General features: G+C 35.8%; 1 protein-coding gene across 2 annotated transcripts; it reads left to right on the top strand.

Moving 5' to 3' along the window:
- The first annotated feature begins 1,854 nt into the window (after window positions 1-1,854).
- Window positions 1,855-9,173, top strand: LOC110308551 (prolactin-2A1). Of its 2 annotated transcripts, XM_085830765.1 has the most exons (6): window positions 1,855-1,882; window positions 2,451-2,453; window positions 5,087-5,262; window positions 6,438-6,545; window positions 8,038-8,217; window positions 8,982-9,173. In XM_085830765.1, exons 1-6 carry the CDS (start codon window positions 1,855-1,857, stop codon window positions 9,171-9,173), a joined length of 687 nt encoding a protein of 228 aa, XP_085686891.1. The 2 variants fall into 2 exon arrangements, with proteins under 2 accessions (XP_085686891.1, XP_021036640.1); XM_021180981.2 differs by lacking the exon at window positions 2,451-2,453 and having other exon boundaries at window positions 1,855-1,885.
- Window positions 9,174-16,878: the final 7,705 nt, after the last annotated feature.

Raw genomic sequence — 16,878 nt, 5'->3', positions numbered from 1 at the left:
TGTACCATTCCTCAGAGAAAAATTCCACATGCTTCACATCTCCAATATCCTGAAACCTATAGTGCAAGTTAAGCTTTACCTCTATTACTTCACAATTAAAGCAGGGACAGCCAAAATGCTACACACTGATCTTTCAAACTCTCAGGAATGTTGAGAAAAGTCTCAATCGTTTATCTTTTCATCCCCATGAATTCATGCCATATGTATAATACTGTCCAGTCATGGCACAAGCTTTAATATAACATCATCTCACACAGCTCTGAAGTCTTTCTTTATTTTGTGAAGTTGACAGTGACTATTAAAGGTGAGAATGGCATATTATCTATAACTATATAAGGCACTGCCTGGGGTATACCTTACTGTTCACAATTTTACTCTTTGAAGGAAACAACACAAATGACTAATTGGGTTTTTTCATTGTATACTATAATAAAATAACTGTGTTATTTCAAATGATTACAATATATGCTTGATTCAACCCACCTTGCACTTATTTGTGAAATAGAAAACTGTCCTTTTTATGGCTGTGATAACCACTTGTTAGGGTTTCACTGTACAAAGATACCATCCAATATTGCATAGAATTTGGAAGTCATCTTCAAGCAAAGACAGCAGTTAATGTGAAGACAGTAACCCGCAGTGTTTGGAAGAAGTGTAAGCTAAAACCAAAAGACTACTGAAATATCCCAAGGTCCAGTTGCTCGGTTCTTATCAGCTATACAATAGTGACGCCCTATTGACCATCCAGGTAATAAACCATTGTCAGTGGATTTGATGTAGATGGTATCAATTATAAGAGACTTTAGAGTAAGAAGCCACAAGTTCTGATGTCGTGGAGTATATAAATCAAGCTGAGATAAAGGAAGACGATCTAATGTTTATGTTTGACATCCATAGTTCCAGATCAAAAGATGCAGGCTACTGTCAGAAAATGTCACTAAAACATCTCATCAGTCAAAATTAATGACTTTGCCAAGCCAAGCAAAGATGTATAGATCTACTAATAATAGAACTTTTATAGATGTGGAAATATGTTTGTTTGGATTTTTTTAAGTCTAATTCCATGTACATGACCAATGTTTGTGGTAAATGTGGCTGGAAGTCTATGAATGGGGATATTGTGGACTTCATTTAGAATGCTTTTGATTTTTTTTCTTGTAACAAATGTGATTTCCTACCAAAAATCCTTGTAAACATCTGTATCTGCTCCCACATTACTGCTCTTATGCATTTGATATATAAAAGCAAATGCTATACAGTGTTCCATAGATATTTGAAAAGGCTCACAAGGTGAAATTGCTCAGAATATGTGACTCTTTTTAACCTTATATTACTCCTACATTATTGCTCTTATGCATTTGATATATAAAGGCAAATACTATATAGTGTTCCATAGATATTTGAAAAGACTCACAAGGTGAAATTGCTCAGAATATGTGACTCTTCTTAACCTTGTTCCCAATGCTCCAAAAATATTTTGACAGGTTCAAGATTGAGTAGAAATTTTAGCAGTAGTATCTAAAAATGAAGGCTTTGGGCACAATAAGAAATTCACATATGTCTTCATAGAGCAGAATACTGTTGTAATTTACAATGTAATTTGAATCCTAAACAATTCTTGGAATAAGTAAAGAATGCAGTTATACATAGCTTAATCATCATTGCAATTGGGCTGTAAACAGCACCTGAGGGTGAGAGTCAAAGGATTTGCATATTACTTCCTTCTGCCCCTTAGCAATATATGGCCTTGAGGGTGGTATGAAACACTATATAGGAGGAAAAATTAACTTAAGTAGGACTGCAGTGGGAAGAATTCCTGACGCTGTAGTCAGCCTGCTGTGGAACTCCTCCGAGATGCAGTTATCTGTAACTCATCCTTGCTGCAGTAAGTAATTCTTCACTAAAATTCTTTCAAATGACAACCTTACACATTGAATTGCTTTACAAGGCTGGATTGGATAGTATACTTTTCCTGGTTTTATTGTTCCTATATGCTGATCTGGTTCCCAGATTTTGTGCATCTCTTTAGAGCTGCAGCTGCCTTGAGTTCAACTATGTTCCTGTCACTAACTCTTCTTCAGAATTCCTCCAATTGACATGAAACACTGCCTTATATATCAAAGAAACTGCTTTTAGCAGGTTTGCTTTTTGGAATTTTGTTTGTTTGTTTTATGGGTGCCATTGTTCTCACATATGCAGTGAATGGACATTTGTCCACACCTTGCCCAGTGAAGTGAAATTAATGTCAGAAAGACCTGAGAAATATTTTCTAGCTATTGCCCTAGAAAACAATTGCACAGCAAGCTGTTGCATCGTTAGTTCTGAAATGGAAGTTTTCTTATTTGGAGACGCCCAGCAATGGCTAGAGACATTTTGCATTGCCTGAGCTGATGAAAGTGCAAAAGAGGAATAGTGCCTGTGTGCATTGGTAGAGAGAGACCAGGAAGGAGTCTGTTTAACAATGAGTGATAAGAGAGTTCCAGATCGTGGAAAAATCCACCCGTCAGAGTCAATCTTGTAAACATTGATGTGCTGATTCAGAATAAGGCAGCAATAGTGGGTACAATTTCTAACAGCTACAGAATGAAGACTATAAATGAACTTAATCACACTTACAATTTGATAGACATAGTAGATAAAGCTAGCAGGTCTGAATCTATACATCCTGAAGAATTTCAGGTATGCATAGTACTTTTTAATACAAAATTTACCTTATATTCACAGGGTATTTTTGATAGTCTTATTTGGAGTATATGACTCTTGTGTTTTCTATGTATAAATATTATTGAGTATCTAAATTTCTGATATATGTTTCAAATTGCATTTATCAAAGCTTTGAGAATCAAGAGTTTTTTCAGACGAGTGTCACTGAACACACATTACATTTATATACATTGATGCTGATTCATAGGATTCAGACTAGATACCACTGATATATTAATGTTTTTTTTGTTTTTCATAAAAATGAATTGATTACAACATCAATCAAGCTCATTACAGTACAACTCATTAGTAACACATTTTATAAATGTGTTACAAAAATCAGAGAAAGAAGATAAAATCAACTTCCTAACACCTGTGATATCACATTGCAAGGAGAACTTGCAGCTGTGTAGAAAGTTAACCACCTGTTACAACACAGAGCCTCTGGTGATATACGAGAACACCACTGTTAGCGTGTTGACTCCTCAAAACTACTGAGAGTAGAGATAATAAAAAAAAAAAATAGGACCTCTACATGTAATCTATTCTATCATCATAGTCTGTATAAGTTATAAATTCAGAAAAAAAGTATGAACATTTTGACAAAAGAAGATGTATAGCATTATCACACTGAACTGGAAGATTCATAATGCAGCTTCATTTTTATAACACCACTCTCTCCTTCATAAGTATTAGTAAACAAGAAATCATGAGTTTATTCCCATTTTTCATGAAAACAAACTAAACTGTTTTTCTTACAGCTTTAGGTATTCAAAATCCTAATATTTAACATTGAGTTAAAGTTACAAATTAGGCAACAACATCAGGAGATGAGAACAAAGGCTTCTCTTGAACAGCACCTGGGTTTGGTTCCCAGCACCCACATGGCAGATTACAACTGTGTGTATATTCAGTACCTGGACATTTGATCCTGTCTCCTGGCCTCTGTGGGTACCAGGCATGCATGTCATACACATGTAAATAAAGCACTGCTACAAATCAAATACAACTAATTATTAAAAGGTGATAAATGTGTGAGTGGCATTACTGAAAATCAGAAGAGAATGACAATACATTAATCTATCTTAATAGAGTGACTTGAACACACACTAGCTCAACTTAAGTTAGCCTTCAAATGTTTGCAGAATGCATCACTCACTGCCAGAAGTTACAAAGAACTGCAAAGAGACACTCCCATTACAAAATATGAATGTGAGAAAATATCCTCTAATTAAATATCCAGATTGAAAAGTGTTCTTTATTTGCACAAAGTAAAACAACAATTTGTATAAAGGAGGCCAGCATTAGCAAAGAATTAGATTGATAATGTCACTCTGGATAAATTCAGATGGCTACATCTTTTTTTTCTTTTTAACACTCCATATTTTATTCCCCAGCATTCACCCTCTGACTGTTCTACACCCAGAACCGCCTCCCCAACCCCTATCTCCACATGGATGTCCCTACTTCCTACCCCACCTAACCTAAAATTTCCATGGGGTCTCCAGTCTCTTGAAGGTTAGGTGCATCATCTCTGAATGAACAGAGACATGGCAGTCCTCTATTGTATTGTGTTGGGAGCCTCATATCAGCTAATGTATGCTGTCTGTTTGGTGGTCCAGTGTTTGAGAGATCTCAGGGGTCCAGATTAATTGAGACTGCTGGTCCTACTACAGGATTGCCCTTCTTCTCAGCTTCTTTCAGCTTTTCCTAATTCAACAACAGGGGTCACCTGCTTCTGTCCATTGTTTAGGTGCAAATACCTGTATCTGACTCTTTCAGCTGCTTGTTGAGTTTTTTGGAGGGCAGTCATGATAGGACCCTTTTTCTGTGAGTGCTCCATAGCCTCAGTAATAGTGTCGGGCTTTGGGACCTCCCCTTGAGCTAGATCCCACTTTGGGCCTGTCGCTGGACCTTCTTTTCCTCGGGCTCCTCTCCATTTCCATCCCTGTAATTCTTTCAGACAGGAACAATTATGGGTTAGAGATGTGACTGTGGGATGGCAACCCCATCCCTCTCTTGATGCCCTGTCTTCCTGCTGGAGGTGGGCTCTATAAGTTCCCTCTCCCTACTGTGGAGCATTTCATCAGATCATTCCTTTTGAGTCCTGAGAGTCTCTCACCTCCCAGATCTCTGGTGCATTCTGAAGGGTTCTCCCAACCTCCTATTTCAGGAGGTTGTCTGTTTCCATTCTTTCTGCTGGCCCTCAGTGCTTCAGTCTTTTTCCTTCACCTAATACCACATCAGGTTCCCCTCTCCCTCACTGTCCCCCTCTGTCCACTTTCCCTCCGAGGTCCCTCCCTCCCTCTTTACTTGTGATTGCTTTTTTCTCTCTCCCAAGTGGGACTGAGGAGTCCTTACTTGGGCACTTCTCCTTTAACAGGGACCCTGCTTCTGCTACTGGTGTCTAACCTGCTTCTGTGGGAAAGTGAGGCCATGCTGCCCATATGCTCAGTAAGGAATGGACGCTGCTTTGGTTCCTTTGAAGAAATGCTTGAAAGAGCAGTCAGTTTGTCTGAAGATATAAGTAAAAAAGCCTTTGAACTCTTCACTGCATTTGTAAGTACTGCTGACTGACTTTTACATTTTTGAAAACTATTCTTCTATGGAAATGATTCAGTTATAGTATATTTTAAATCCTCATGATCCATACTTCAAATAATATAGATTCATAGGTTGGAAAACAAGCTACTAGATTCCAGGACGAGAAAATTGGGAATTCTCATGGAATATCAAATAGTTTCCAAGAAATAATGTTTTTAATACCTTTATTTCAATTTATTATTGTTGTATAAATTCATGCAGGGCAGGGCAGAGGAAAGGCTTGATTCTCTTTCAAGATATCTGGTGAGCTAGTCTTTGCATAATTCAGTTTATGAATCTGTATTTTCTAATAAGAGAAAATGCATTGTAGTAACTCACAAACATTAAATAGAGGGGGATTAATTTAATATCTAATCTTCACATTGACTAGTGATATTGGTAATTTCAAACAATTCAAGATATGAGATTTAATAATGAGGTTATCTGAGGCAAGAAATAGGTCAGGCCTTCATGATGAAGGCATCTGTAAGACTTTCTGGTGCATGTTTACTCCAGTAAATGAAATACCAAAAATGATTTCTGTACCTCAGTGAGAGCCTGTTAGATGTTGGCTTAATGCTTGCAAAGTCTGTATACTCCTAACATTTATCTCCCATATTACTGTCTCTGCCATGTAAATGACCTGGTGGGCCTCCTAGGAACTCAGTATCATCCTAGAAACCCATTCAATCTATCAAATATGCCACTACCATATCTGAATAATGGATATTTTAAACAATAAAAATAAAGAAGCACATAACAAATAATTAAGTTTTATCATACAGAAGTAAATTAATTTTATATTTTAATTGGTTTGTGGATTTATATTTCCTAGTATGTTCTACATAGGGTTTAAGATGTATTTTGTCATAATCAAATACAATAGCCTTCTATATTCCCAGTGAACTAAAAAACGTATATTTGTGTAGGTTCCAAGGTATTTGCAAGAAAACTGTGTAGGATAGCATTTGTTATAAAACTACAGAATTAAATGCAAAATGTAATTAAATGGCTCATTTCCTTACTATATTAATTTTAGTTTTAATTGTTTATTTTTGAATGAAACATCATCAACTGCATACGTGTGCCATGCTTTCACTCATGTATACAATTTCTAGCCACCACATAACTACATATTTCATCATTTCCAGGATAGTCAGTATGCCCAGAGCCACCAGCTCATTATCAAGAACCTCAAAAAATGTCACACATCTTCTCTCGAGCTTCCAAAACCAGGGAGTCAAGCCGTGCAGACACATGTGAGTCTCCACCCATAGCGTTTATTTCACCAAATATATACACTGCTTTTGTCATATGATAAAGTTATTTTAGTCAATATATTGGAAGAAAATGGAAAGTGACTGGAAACCAAAAGAAAATTTTATTATATAGATTATAATTTGTAAGGAAACATTAATAAGTCTATGAATCAATCATGCAGAGGATCCTCTCTCAATGCTGAACATTAAGGATCTATGTAGTCTGTAGAAAAGTTTAAAGTATTGTTGACATTCATTGTATAATGTGAAGTAATATGGATTTATAGAATATCAATGGGGTTGTATTTATCATATGTTGCTAATAGACTCTGTGTTGACAGTTCTTTGCATTATTAATGCATCTACCATTTCTTCCTGGCTTTCAAGTACCTCCTGGTTCTATTTCTGTTTCTGATCCTAAATGTTGTTTCCTAACTGATTGCTCTGCTTTCACCCATGTCATACCTGAAAGTCAGCACAGTCAGCTATTGGATGGATCACAGGGCCCCCAATGGAGGAGCTAAAGAAAGTAACCAAGGAGCTAAAGGGATCTGCAACCCTATAGGTGGAACAACAATATGAACTAACCAGTGACCCCGGAGCTCATGTCTCTAGCTGCATATGTATCAGAAGATGGCCTAGTCGGCCATCAGTGGAAAGAGAGGCCCATTGGTCGTGCAAATTTTATATGCCTCAGTACAGGGGAATGCCAGGGCCAAGAAGTAGGAGTGGGTGGGTAGGGGAGTGGGTGTGGGAGCGTGTGGGGGACTTTTGGGATAGCATTGGAAATGTAAATGAAATAAATACCTAATGAAAAATAAAGAAAGAAAAGAAAAAAATTAGAGAAATCCTACATTACTAATATAATCCACCAAGACCCAGCTATTTGAAAATAAACAATTTTTTCATTAAAAACTAAAAAAAAAGAAAAAAAGAAAAACATGCAGATATCATTATAAGATGTTACACAGTGTGTAACCATCCCCACTGTGTACCAAGAAGTCTATACATCATGTCTCCTCTAATTCCTTATTTTTATCATTTCTCGCTTCTGATTTCCTGCCTTCAATGATCTCAAGATAATTTTAAATGGAAATTGTTGTACGACCTTACACTTAGAATGCATCCTCTGTGTTTTGCTTAATGGTTAAGATATTCTGTGTCTTCACAATTTCCATTTAAATAACAATGAAATAATGAAGAGGAGTGGGAAATGGAGCTGACTATGAGACTACCTTTAATACAAGTCACTACTTTGCTAGCAACTTTAAAGCATGTCAGTGACATTTTGGAATTCAGTCCACTCAAATTCTACAACACAAGTTCAATGGCCACATTTCATTTCTTTATGTACTTTACAAAAGAATGTTTTAAATATAAACATGAATAACAAAGCAAGTTTATTCAACCATTTCAAGCAAAAACTGCCTGTGTCTAACTGTTGGTTTTTCTCCACTTATTTTAATATGATTGTTCAAATATGGTTACTTAGCCTGTAACCCTACTGAAATTAGCGAGCAAATTATTGAGAGCCTGGCAAGTCCCTCTGAACCATCTCGTGAACAACCTGCCATCCTTGAAAGACGTCTCTCCTTCTATCCTCTCTAAAGCCAAAGAGATTGAGGAAAAGAGCACTGGACTCCTGGAGGGAGTTAAGAGCATTCTCATCCAAGTAAGCAGTCCCTTTGCACTTCTTCACTTTCTTTTAAAACAGGATGATCAGAGCATGGAGAATTGAAATTTAGAATATGTCTCTTTATTTAAACATCTTGTAGTTATTGAAATAGATCACGAACACACTATGTAAGGAGATGCTGTCAATTCCAACTATCTGTGGGGTGTTTCACTCAGATCTTCACATCCCAGAGACTTCTGAAGCAAACATCTGCCCACAATCTATATTCAGACAGGAAAATTTGTAGTTCAAATTCAAAAGCTAGGTACTTCAGCAGATCTTCTGACCATGGTCATCCCTTGACTATTTGCATTTTGCACTATGGGTCTCAGTTTTAAGTTATGCACATTATGTGAAGGATTGATTTGGTTGAAACTAAGACAGGAAACTGTTGTGTATAAAAGTCTACTAAGAAAAGAATGACAAGTTAGGGCCTTTGTTGAAGGCATGTAACATTATCCAAGAGACAGATGAGTGCTGGAGCTTACCTAGGATTTCCAAGTCCATGTCTAACGTCAAGTAACTTCCTGATGATCCATTCCTCAACTTTTGTAAGAGTATCATTTATAAGACATAAAATTCATATAAAATTTCTTCAGATTTTAGGTACCTTGGCCCAATTCCCATGAAAAACTTATAAGCTTAGCTGAGTTTAACAATATTTTACATTACCTTACAAGTATTCAGTTCACATTTTGGAACTAATACACCCCAAAATAGTAAGATATAGTTGATAGTTGACTATCTTTTTTTATGATCAGATGCAAAATGGAGATACAGAAGATGAGAACTACCCTGGCTGGTCTGGACTGGCATCCTTGAAGTCAGAGACTGAAGATATCCGCCTCTTTGCATATTATAACATGATCCGCTGTGAGGGCAGAGACACTCAGAAGGTTGAAGCTGCTCTCAAGATGGTGAAGTGCAAAATTTCAAATGAAAACAACTGCTAAGCCCTTTTCATCATATCTTTGTCTGAGATGCTGCTTGATGATATTTTGCTGTGAAACTTCCATTAATTTTTTTCTATTTTAAATGCATGCCCAGTGGTGTTTATCTTCTTTCACAATAAAAATTGACCCCATGTATGTGACCATCTGAGAAGTTAATTGGTCAAAATTTCTCTACCTCATTTAATAAAAACTTTATGCATACCACAGAGATAGCCAAGTATTTCACAAGTAACAGAATTTAGGCATGAAATTTACACATTCCACAACTAATTTATCAATTATATAATATAAATGTGTAAATTATTAGAATATTAATCTAGGAGTGATAATTTTCACAAATCTCCTTTAGTAAGTTTATTCTAAATCTTGGAATTCTTGTATCCTTATTGAAACTTGGACACTCTTGACTGTGGAACCTTTAAAATTCTCATGAACAACAAGTGCAAAAAACTGTATTTCTCTAACATTGTGGTAATTTTAAAAACCTGAAATATCTTCTGGTTCCCCTTCAGAGTTCCTATCCCATTCAGGATCCTCAATCCTTCCCTCACCTCTCCCACAAGAATCTCCAAGCTCCATCTACTGTTTGACTTTGGGTGCCTGCATCTGTCTGAGTCAGCTGCTGCATGGATCCTCACAGAAGCTCCTGTCTGCAGCCATAATAGAGTATCATTAATATTATCAGGGATTGGTGCTTGCCCATGGGATGGGTCTCTAGTTGGGTCAGGTATTGGGTGGTTATTCCTTGAGGCTTTGCTGCATCCCTGGCCTTATATTTCTTGAAGGCAGGATAAATTTGGAGTTGAAAATTTTGTGGTTAGTTAGTGTCCCTATCACTTTATTGGGTTACTTGCCTGGCTACAGAAGGTGGCCTCTTCAGGTTCCATATCCCTATTGCTATGAGTTTCAGATAAGGTCACCCCCACTGATTCTTGGGAGTCTTCCCTCTCCCTGATCTCTGGCATGTCTTGAGGTAGAACAACACTATCATTATATATTCATTGCAACCTCAAGACTATCTTTTATCATAATATATATGTGTATATTTAGCCACTGAGTGCAAATTTCATGTTACCCATAAAACTAAAGAAATCCAACCCTCTTACCTTGACAACCATCAACTGCCAATAGCCCTTCAGCAAGTGCTGGGGTTTCAAAGCCCAAGCACTGTTCATACTTTGAAGTTTTAAGAGTCTTGATCTTGTGCTAAACTTATGTAATAACAAATGCTCTGAGTTCATGTGCACAACAGCTGTCTCATGCGTATAGTATAGCATTTCACAGCACTCTGCCCAACTTCTCCCATCTTACTTTATCTGCCCATTCTTCTTCCTACATGTCCCCTAAGCATTGCTCAGTAGGTGTTGATATAGACATCCTCTCTATGGCCAGACACTCACAATTGCTTATTCTCAGCACTCTGACCAGCAATCTGTCTCAACACCACTCACTCTATGTTCCAGTAGGAAGATTTTCTAACCAAGGTTGGGGAAGCATAAATCTATGGATATAAAGCTGAATATCATAAGGCAGTTTGACACTGAAGTGATGGCTCAGTGATCAAGAACCCTGCTTACTCTTCCAGAGGTCCTGAGTTCAATTCCCAGCAACCACTTGGCACCTCACAACAATCTATACTGGAATCTGATGAATTCTGGCATGCAGGTATATGTATACATAGAGCACTCATATACATAACATAATGAATCTTAAAAAACATAAAAATAAAATAATAAGGCAATTTGGCATCATGAGCTGTTGTGAAAACAAGATGAGTAGTATTTCCATATAGAATATGGCTTCTGTTCCCATGGAGAGTTTTATTTACTTTTATTTACAAATGATTACTTTAAATTAGTAGATTGAGAACATGTTAGACTTTTAATCAGTATTATTATTGTTAGATATTTACACTTATATATTACAGTTTTTTAACCAATTCACTTCTACTCACTGCAATTAAATTTCTCCCCTATTTTTCTACTACATTTCCTCCTGATTACATGTGCTTTTTTTTTCAGACAGGAAGTCCACAAATTGCCTAGATGTGCATGTCCATAGGACCATGTGCTTATCATTGAGTGAACAGCCTATCATAGGCCTCACTCTAATCCCCTTTCTCCATCATTCCTCACTTGACAATGAAGACTCAGCTAGAGTTGAGATCTTGTCATTCTCTCCTCCATCCATGTGGAGATTTTTGAATGTCTTAATTTTATGCACAACATCACAGCTGCTCAGAGTTCATGTGTACAATACTCTTGTTTCACTGAAAATATCCACTAGCTCTCAATAGTATTATTTTTCTTCCTTTCCTTACACAATGATCCTTGAGCATGGGAATTCAGAGTGTAATATAGTGTTTTATTTAGAGTTCAATATTTCATAGACTTTTACTCTCTGACTACTGACTGGTTAAGATTTCTGTATTAATAACTATGTACAGCAAAAAAAGCTTCTTTGGTGAGGGTATAGAGATGCAAACCTATGGGCATAAAGTTAAGAACTTAGGGGCAGTCTAATGTATGCTTATTTATCAGAATAATATTAGTTTCTCCCCTTGGGCTTCTGAAATAGTTATCCATGGATGTAAGGCCCAGTTCACAGTACCAGGAATTAATTTTTTCTTGTGGGAAGGACTTCTAATTCAATAAAAAATGATTAGCCGGTCCCATATTACTGGTGCCAGTTTTGCAGCAATGCATATATTGTGGCAGGCAAACCATTATTGAACGCTGCAGTGTTCACAGCTAGGAAAAACTTTTAATTACATTTGTTCTGGTAGCATGTATGTTGCCTTCTGTCATGATGAGAAGCACCCCATATAGATGAAGCTTACAGCTGGGAACCACTTGTTCCCTGTACTCTCTGACTCAAGTATGTAATATCTTAAGCAACATGGTCATACTATCTAGTTGGTAATCAAAAGCAATGGCAATATAATGTACAGATTAACAACTCAAAGAGGTAACCCATACCTGGAAATAGTATTTTCAATATCTACCCTTGTCTAAGAGGAGTGTTAGACTTCAGATATAATGTAAATCTCTTTCAACTTCTTTTACATATTTATATGTGTGCATTTTAATATCTTAATTATCTCTCTCCATACTCTCCCTTCTATTTAGTTCTCCTGTACCCCAACTCATTTCAATCTTCCTTTCCCATTATTTCCCTTTCCCCCTCATATTTATTTTTATATCTTACTTCCTAGGATTTAGCTCCCATAGTAACTTACTAGTTTTTTGGATTCTTGAGATATTCTCATTAAAACACATACATAACAATTCAAAACTGGTATTTACATATGAGAGAAAACCTGTGAAGGTTCTCATTCTGTGATTGTGTTACTTCATTGAGAATCCATGTGCATGTTCCTCAAAAAGCTGAATATATATAAGAATGATCCTGCTACAACATTCCTGAGTATATGATCAAATGGCCTATGCAGAGATGCAACCTAGGCAGAGATGTCTACATATCCACGTTCATTGCTGATGCATTTAGTAAGTAGGAAATGGACACATCCTAGATATCCATAGACTGAGAAGGAAGAATGAAAGTGGGATATATTTGCGTGATGGAATACTTCTCAACTGTTAAGAAAAATGAAATTTTGAAACTAGTAGACAAATGTATGGAACTAAACAAATCATCATAAGTGTAATTATAAGTGTAATCATTATAACTAGAATTGTAATCATTATAAATGGCAACCCAGGTGAATAAGGAAAAGTTTCATATGCATCCCTTCATTTGTATATTTAAGTTTGAATCTTCAGATTTGTATGTTTCATTTGGAAAAATAAATTTGGAAATACCTACAGAGGTGAGAAAGTTATTATTTGGTCATTATCAGGGTGAATTTTAGGGGAAAGAAGATAGAACACAGTGCTATAAATGATTAAAGGGAAATAATGGAGCAGGGAGTGTTAAATTGAGGTGGGGAATGGGAGGGCAACATTTGGAGTGTAAGGTCTCATATACACCTAAACATTCCGGGTTATTGGCAATGCTGCTGGTTACCCTCCAGAACATGAGAGTAAGACCCTATTGCAGTGGGCATACCATATTTGAATTGAAGTTGATACTAAACTGGGAACTTCATCCCTACAAGCTAGCTATCATGGCACTGGAAGATATTATGCATGGTATAGGAAGAGAAAACTTATCAATCTTATGCAGCTGTGATCCCTGCCTGCTATATTAAAAACTAGTCTGGGAAATCATGCTCACTGGTATAATAGTGAACCTAATATCATGGGAGTAATTTTTTTCAAAACTATTTTATATGTATTTTAATTGGCTTACAAACTATTTGGTTTTCTTAATTCTCATTCAACATTAGCACTCATTAACTTATCCTTACCCTTCACTTACTCAGATTGTCTGTCTCTATCTTCATTAAACCCATTGTTCACAATATTCCACTTTAACCTCTCATACCATATAAGTTTGACTATATACTCTTAGTTTTTTACTTGAATTAGAAGATAATATTCTCACAATTAACATATGCACGTACATTTCATTTTAGCTATGGACCACCTCTGGCCCTTCATTTCTCCATTTTATCACTCCACTAACTACTCCTAAGTCTCTAATTTCATTTTACTTATATTCATTCTACTGTTCTCTTCCCTAAATGCATCCCTTTGCCAATGACCCATTTGTAGTTCCTAATCCCAAAATTTAATCCTTGTTAAAGACACACAGAAATTAAAAGGTATGATTTGAAGTTAAGCACTTCGCATGAGCAAGAGCACGCAGCTTATTTCTGGAGCACTGGGGGATCTCACTCTATACAAAATGGTATAATTCTACCAGTTTAACTGCAGTTTTTATTGCTTAATTTTCTTTATGCATAATATTCCATTGTGCATACATATGTGTATATGTGTAAATACGAGTGTGTGTGTGTGTGTGTGTGTGTGTGTGTGTGTGTGTGTGTGTGTTTGGGCAAGACATTTTAATTCCCAGTCATATTTTTTCTTTCTCTAGAGCTTTCTCCTCTTCCAGTAGTTACTTTTTTCCTTCCTGGTTTCTGTGGTACCTGAAGTTATATATTCATACCTGATGATTTGGAACAAGAACCACAAATAAAAGACCAGTGATATTTATCTTTCTGGATTAAGGTTACCTTGCCTAATATAATCCATTTTCTGGTAAACATCATAGAAATTGTATTTCCAACTTTGTGACTTCACACACCAGAGGCTGAGAAGACAGTGATCAATAGTTTGAGAATGAGTCGAAGCCAATATTGTCACAAAATGTCTTATTCTCATCCATTCCCTCTCCTGTCCACTGGACACAAACCCTGTGCCATCAGTGGATAGGAATCCTCAACTGAAGAATTTAATAAATCTGCCTATCCTATAGCCATTTATGGAGCTATTATCTTAATTGATAAATCATGGAAGATGACCAACCTACTATGGGTGATAAAATTCCTGAGTAAGCCAATGAACCAATAAAGTAGGCACTGTTTTGCTATAGCTTCTACTTGAAGTTTCTGACTTGAGATCCTGCTTTAGTGCCACTTATCTACAGACTGCAAACTATAAGCTCAAAGAAATGTCTTTTCCAATATGATTTTCTTTGTGTAGTTAATACATTAATAAAAGCAAAGTTTAAAAAGTCAGTGATCTAGAATGTCTAGGAATCTAAGGTTATACTAAGTTAGTGTACAATTTCATACTTGTATCCCAACACATGTCACACTGTTGGAAATTTTCAGTATAGTTAGGCATAGTATAGTAATTTGGATGGTCTGTCAACACACTACAGATATCAGCTAATAAGTAGTGGCTGATCTCAGAATATATCCATTTTTTCAAGTTGTCAAAACCCTGAGTGGATTAATACAAAATAATAATATTATTTTATCTTAACTTTTCACACACTGATATTCTTTGACCTACAAATAGTTATGCAATATGTTAGTTTTATACCTACCCACCTTTAAAACTATATTTTACTATAATATATCAATGACATACATTGATGTTTTATTATCCTAGGAAAATAAGGTTCAAATTACCTAAATAAATGATTATAATAAATCGTATAAATGGGCTTACAGACAAAAATCAGATTATCATGTCACTTGATGAAGATAAAGCCTTTGACAAAACCCAGCATACCTTTATAATAAAAGTCCTGTTGGCTGAAGGTAACATATCTCAAAATAATAAAAAGCTATATATGACAAATCCACATCCAATATTATTCTAAGTCAAGAAAACATATTTAAAATGGGAACAAAAATTGGCTGTCCATCTTTTTCAGTCCTTTTCAATCTAGCAGAGAATATTAGGCAGAAAATGGACAATAAAATCATACAAAGAAGAGAAAAGTCTACTATCACATATTTGCAGATGGTAAGATATTATACATAGAACATTCCAAACTTTCATCAAAAACTTCTAAAATTGTTGACCATTCATGCACAGTGGCATAATATGAAATTCACTCTTAAAAACCATTAACTTTTTTATATACCAAGTCCAAATATGCTGAATGATAGCTCACAGAAAAATTACAATTTCATATAGCCTCAAAGAAAATAAACTTCCTAGAAATAAACCTAACAAGGGGCATAAGACCTCTACAGTGAAAACTTTCAATCACTAAAGAAAGAGGTTGGGGAAAGACCTCCCATGGTCATGAATAGTCTGAATTGATATTGTGAGCATGATTGATCTTCCTAAAGCAATTTACACGCTTAATATAATCCAAATGAATATCCCATACAGCATCCATCACAGAAACAGGAAAAACCAAGAAAACTTTGTAATATTCACAAGAAGGGGCAAAAGACCAGATTATGAAAGCAATCCTGAGCAAAAAGAATAATAGATGGATTACTATCTTGGATTTTAAGGCACATGTTACAGACATTTAGTAGTAAAAGAATTTTGGTGCTGACACAACAAATTTGCATGCTAGTCAATGGAATAAAACAGAAGTTGGAACGTGAGTATAGGTAACTATAGCTCTCTGGCATTTGGGAAAAGGCCAACATTAACACACTCTGGAGAAATGACAGCATCATTAGCAAATGCTACTGGCAAAACTGGATGTCCATATGTAGAAGAATGAAACTAAATCCCCATCATCTTCTACAATAATCATGTATTAAAGACCTTCATATGTAACCTGAAATACTGAAGTTTTTGGAAAAGAACATAAGCAATACTCTTAAAAAAAAAAACACATGTAGGAAAATAACTTTCTCATAGAACTTCATTTACCCAGAAATTAAGGACAACCATTTGCAAGTGGAACCTCATGAATCTTGAAAGCTTCTGAACAGCTAAGGAAACAATCCACTGAGAGTAAAGGAAGCCCACAGAGTGGGAGGGAACTTTTCCCAGTTATATATCTAACAGAGGACTAAATCAAAATAGCTGCAAAGAACTCTAAAATCTATGTCAGGAAAACAAATGACCCAATTAAAAAAAAAAAAAGTTCAGAGATTTGGATAGTTCACAAAAGAAGAAAAGAAGATTGTTAAGAAACAATGTTTTAAAGCATGTTCATAATTCTTAGCAATTACAGAAATAGAAAGTAATGCAAATTTATTATTTCAACTCTGTGAGACAAAACTTGCTAATATTAACAATCTTTAAATACCAAATAGCAAATGTTGGCAAAGTTGTTCAGAAATGAGAACCACCCCCCTACACTATTGATTTACCAA

Source organism: Mus caroli, unplaced genomic scaffold (assembly GCF_978045245.1).
Source record: "Mus caroli unplaced genomic scaffold, Mus_caroli_1 scaffold_15, whole genome shotgun sequence".
Taxonomy (NCBI): domain Eukaryota; kingdom Metazoa; phylum Chordata; class Mammalia; order Rodentia; family Muridae; genus Mus; species Mus caroli.
This window is presented reverse-complemented; position numbering and strand designations above follow the sequence as displayed.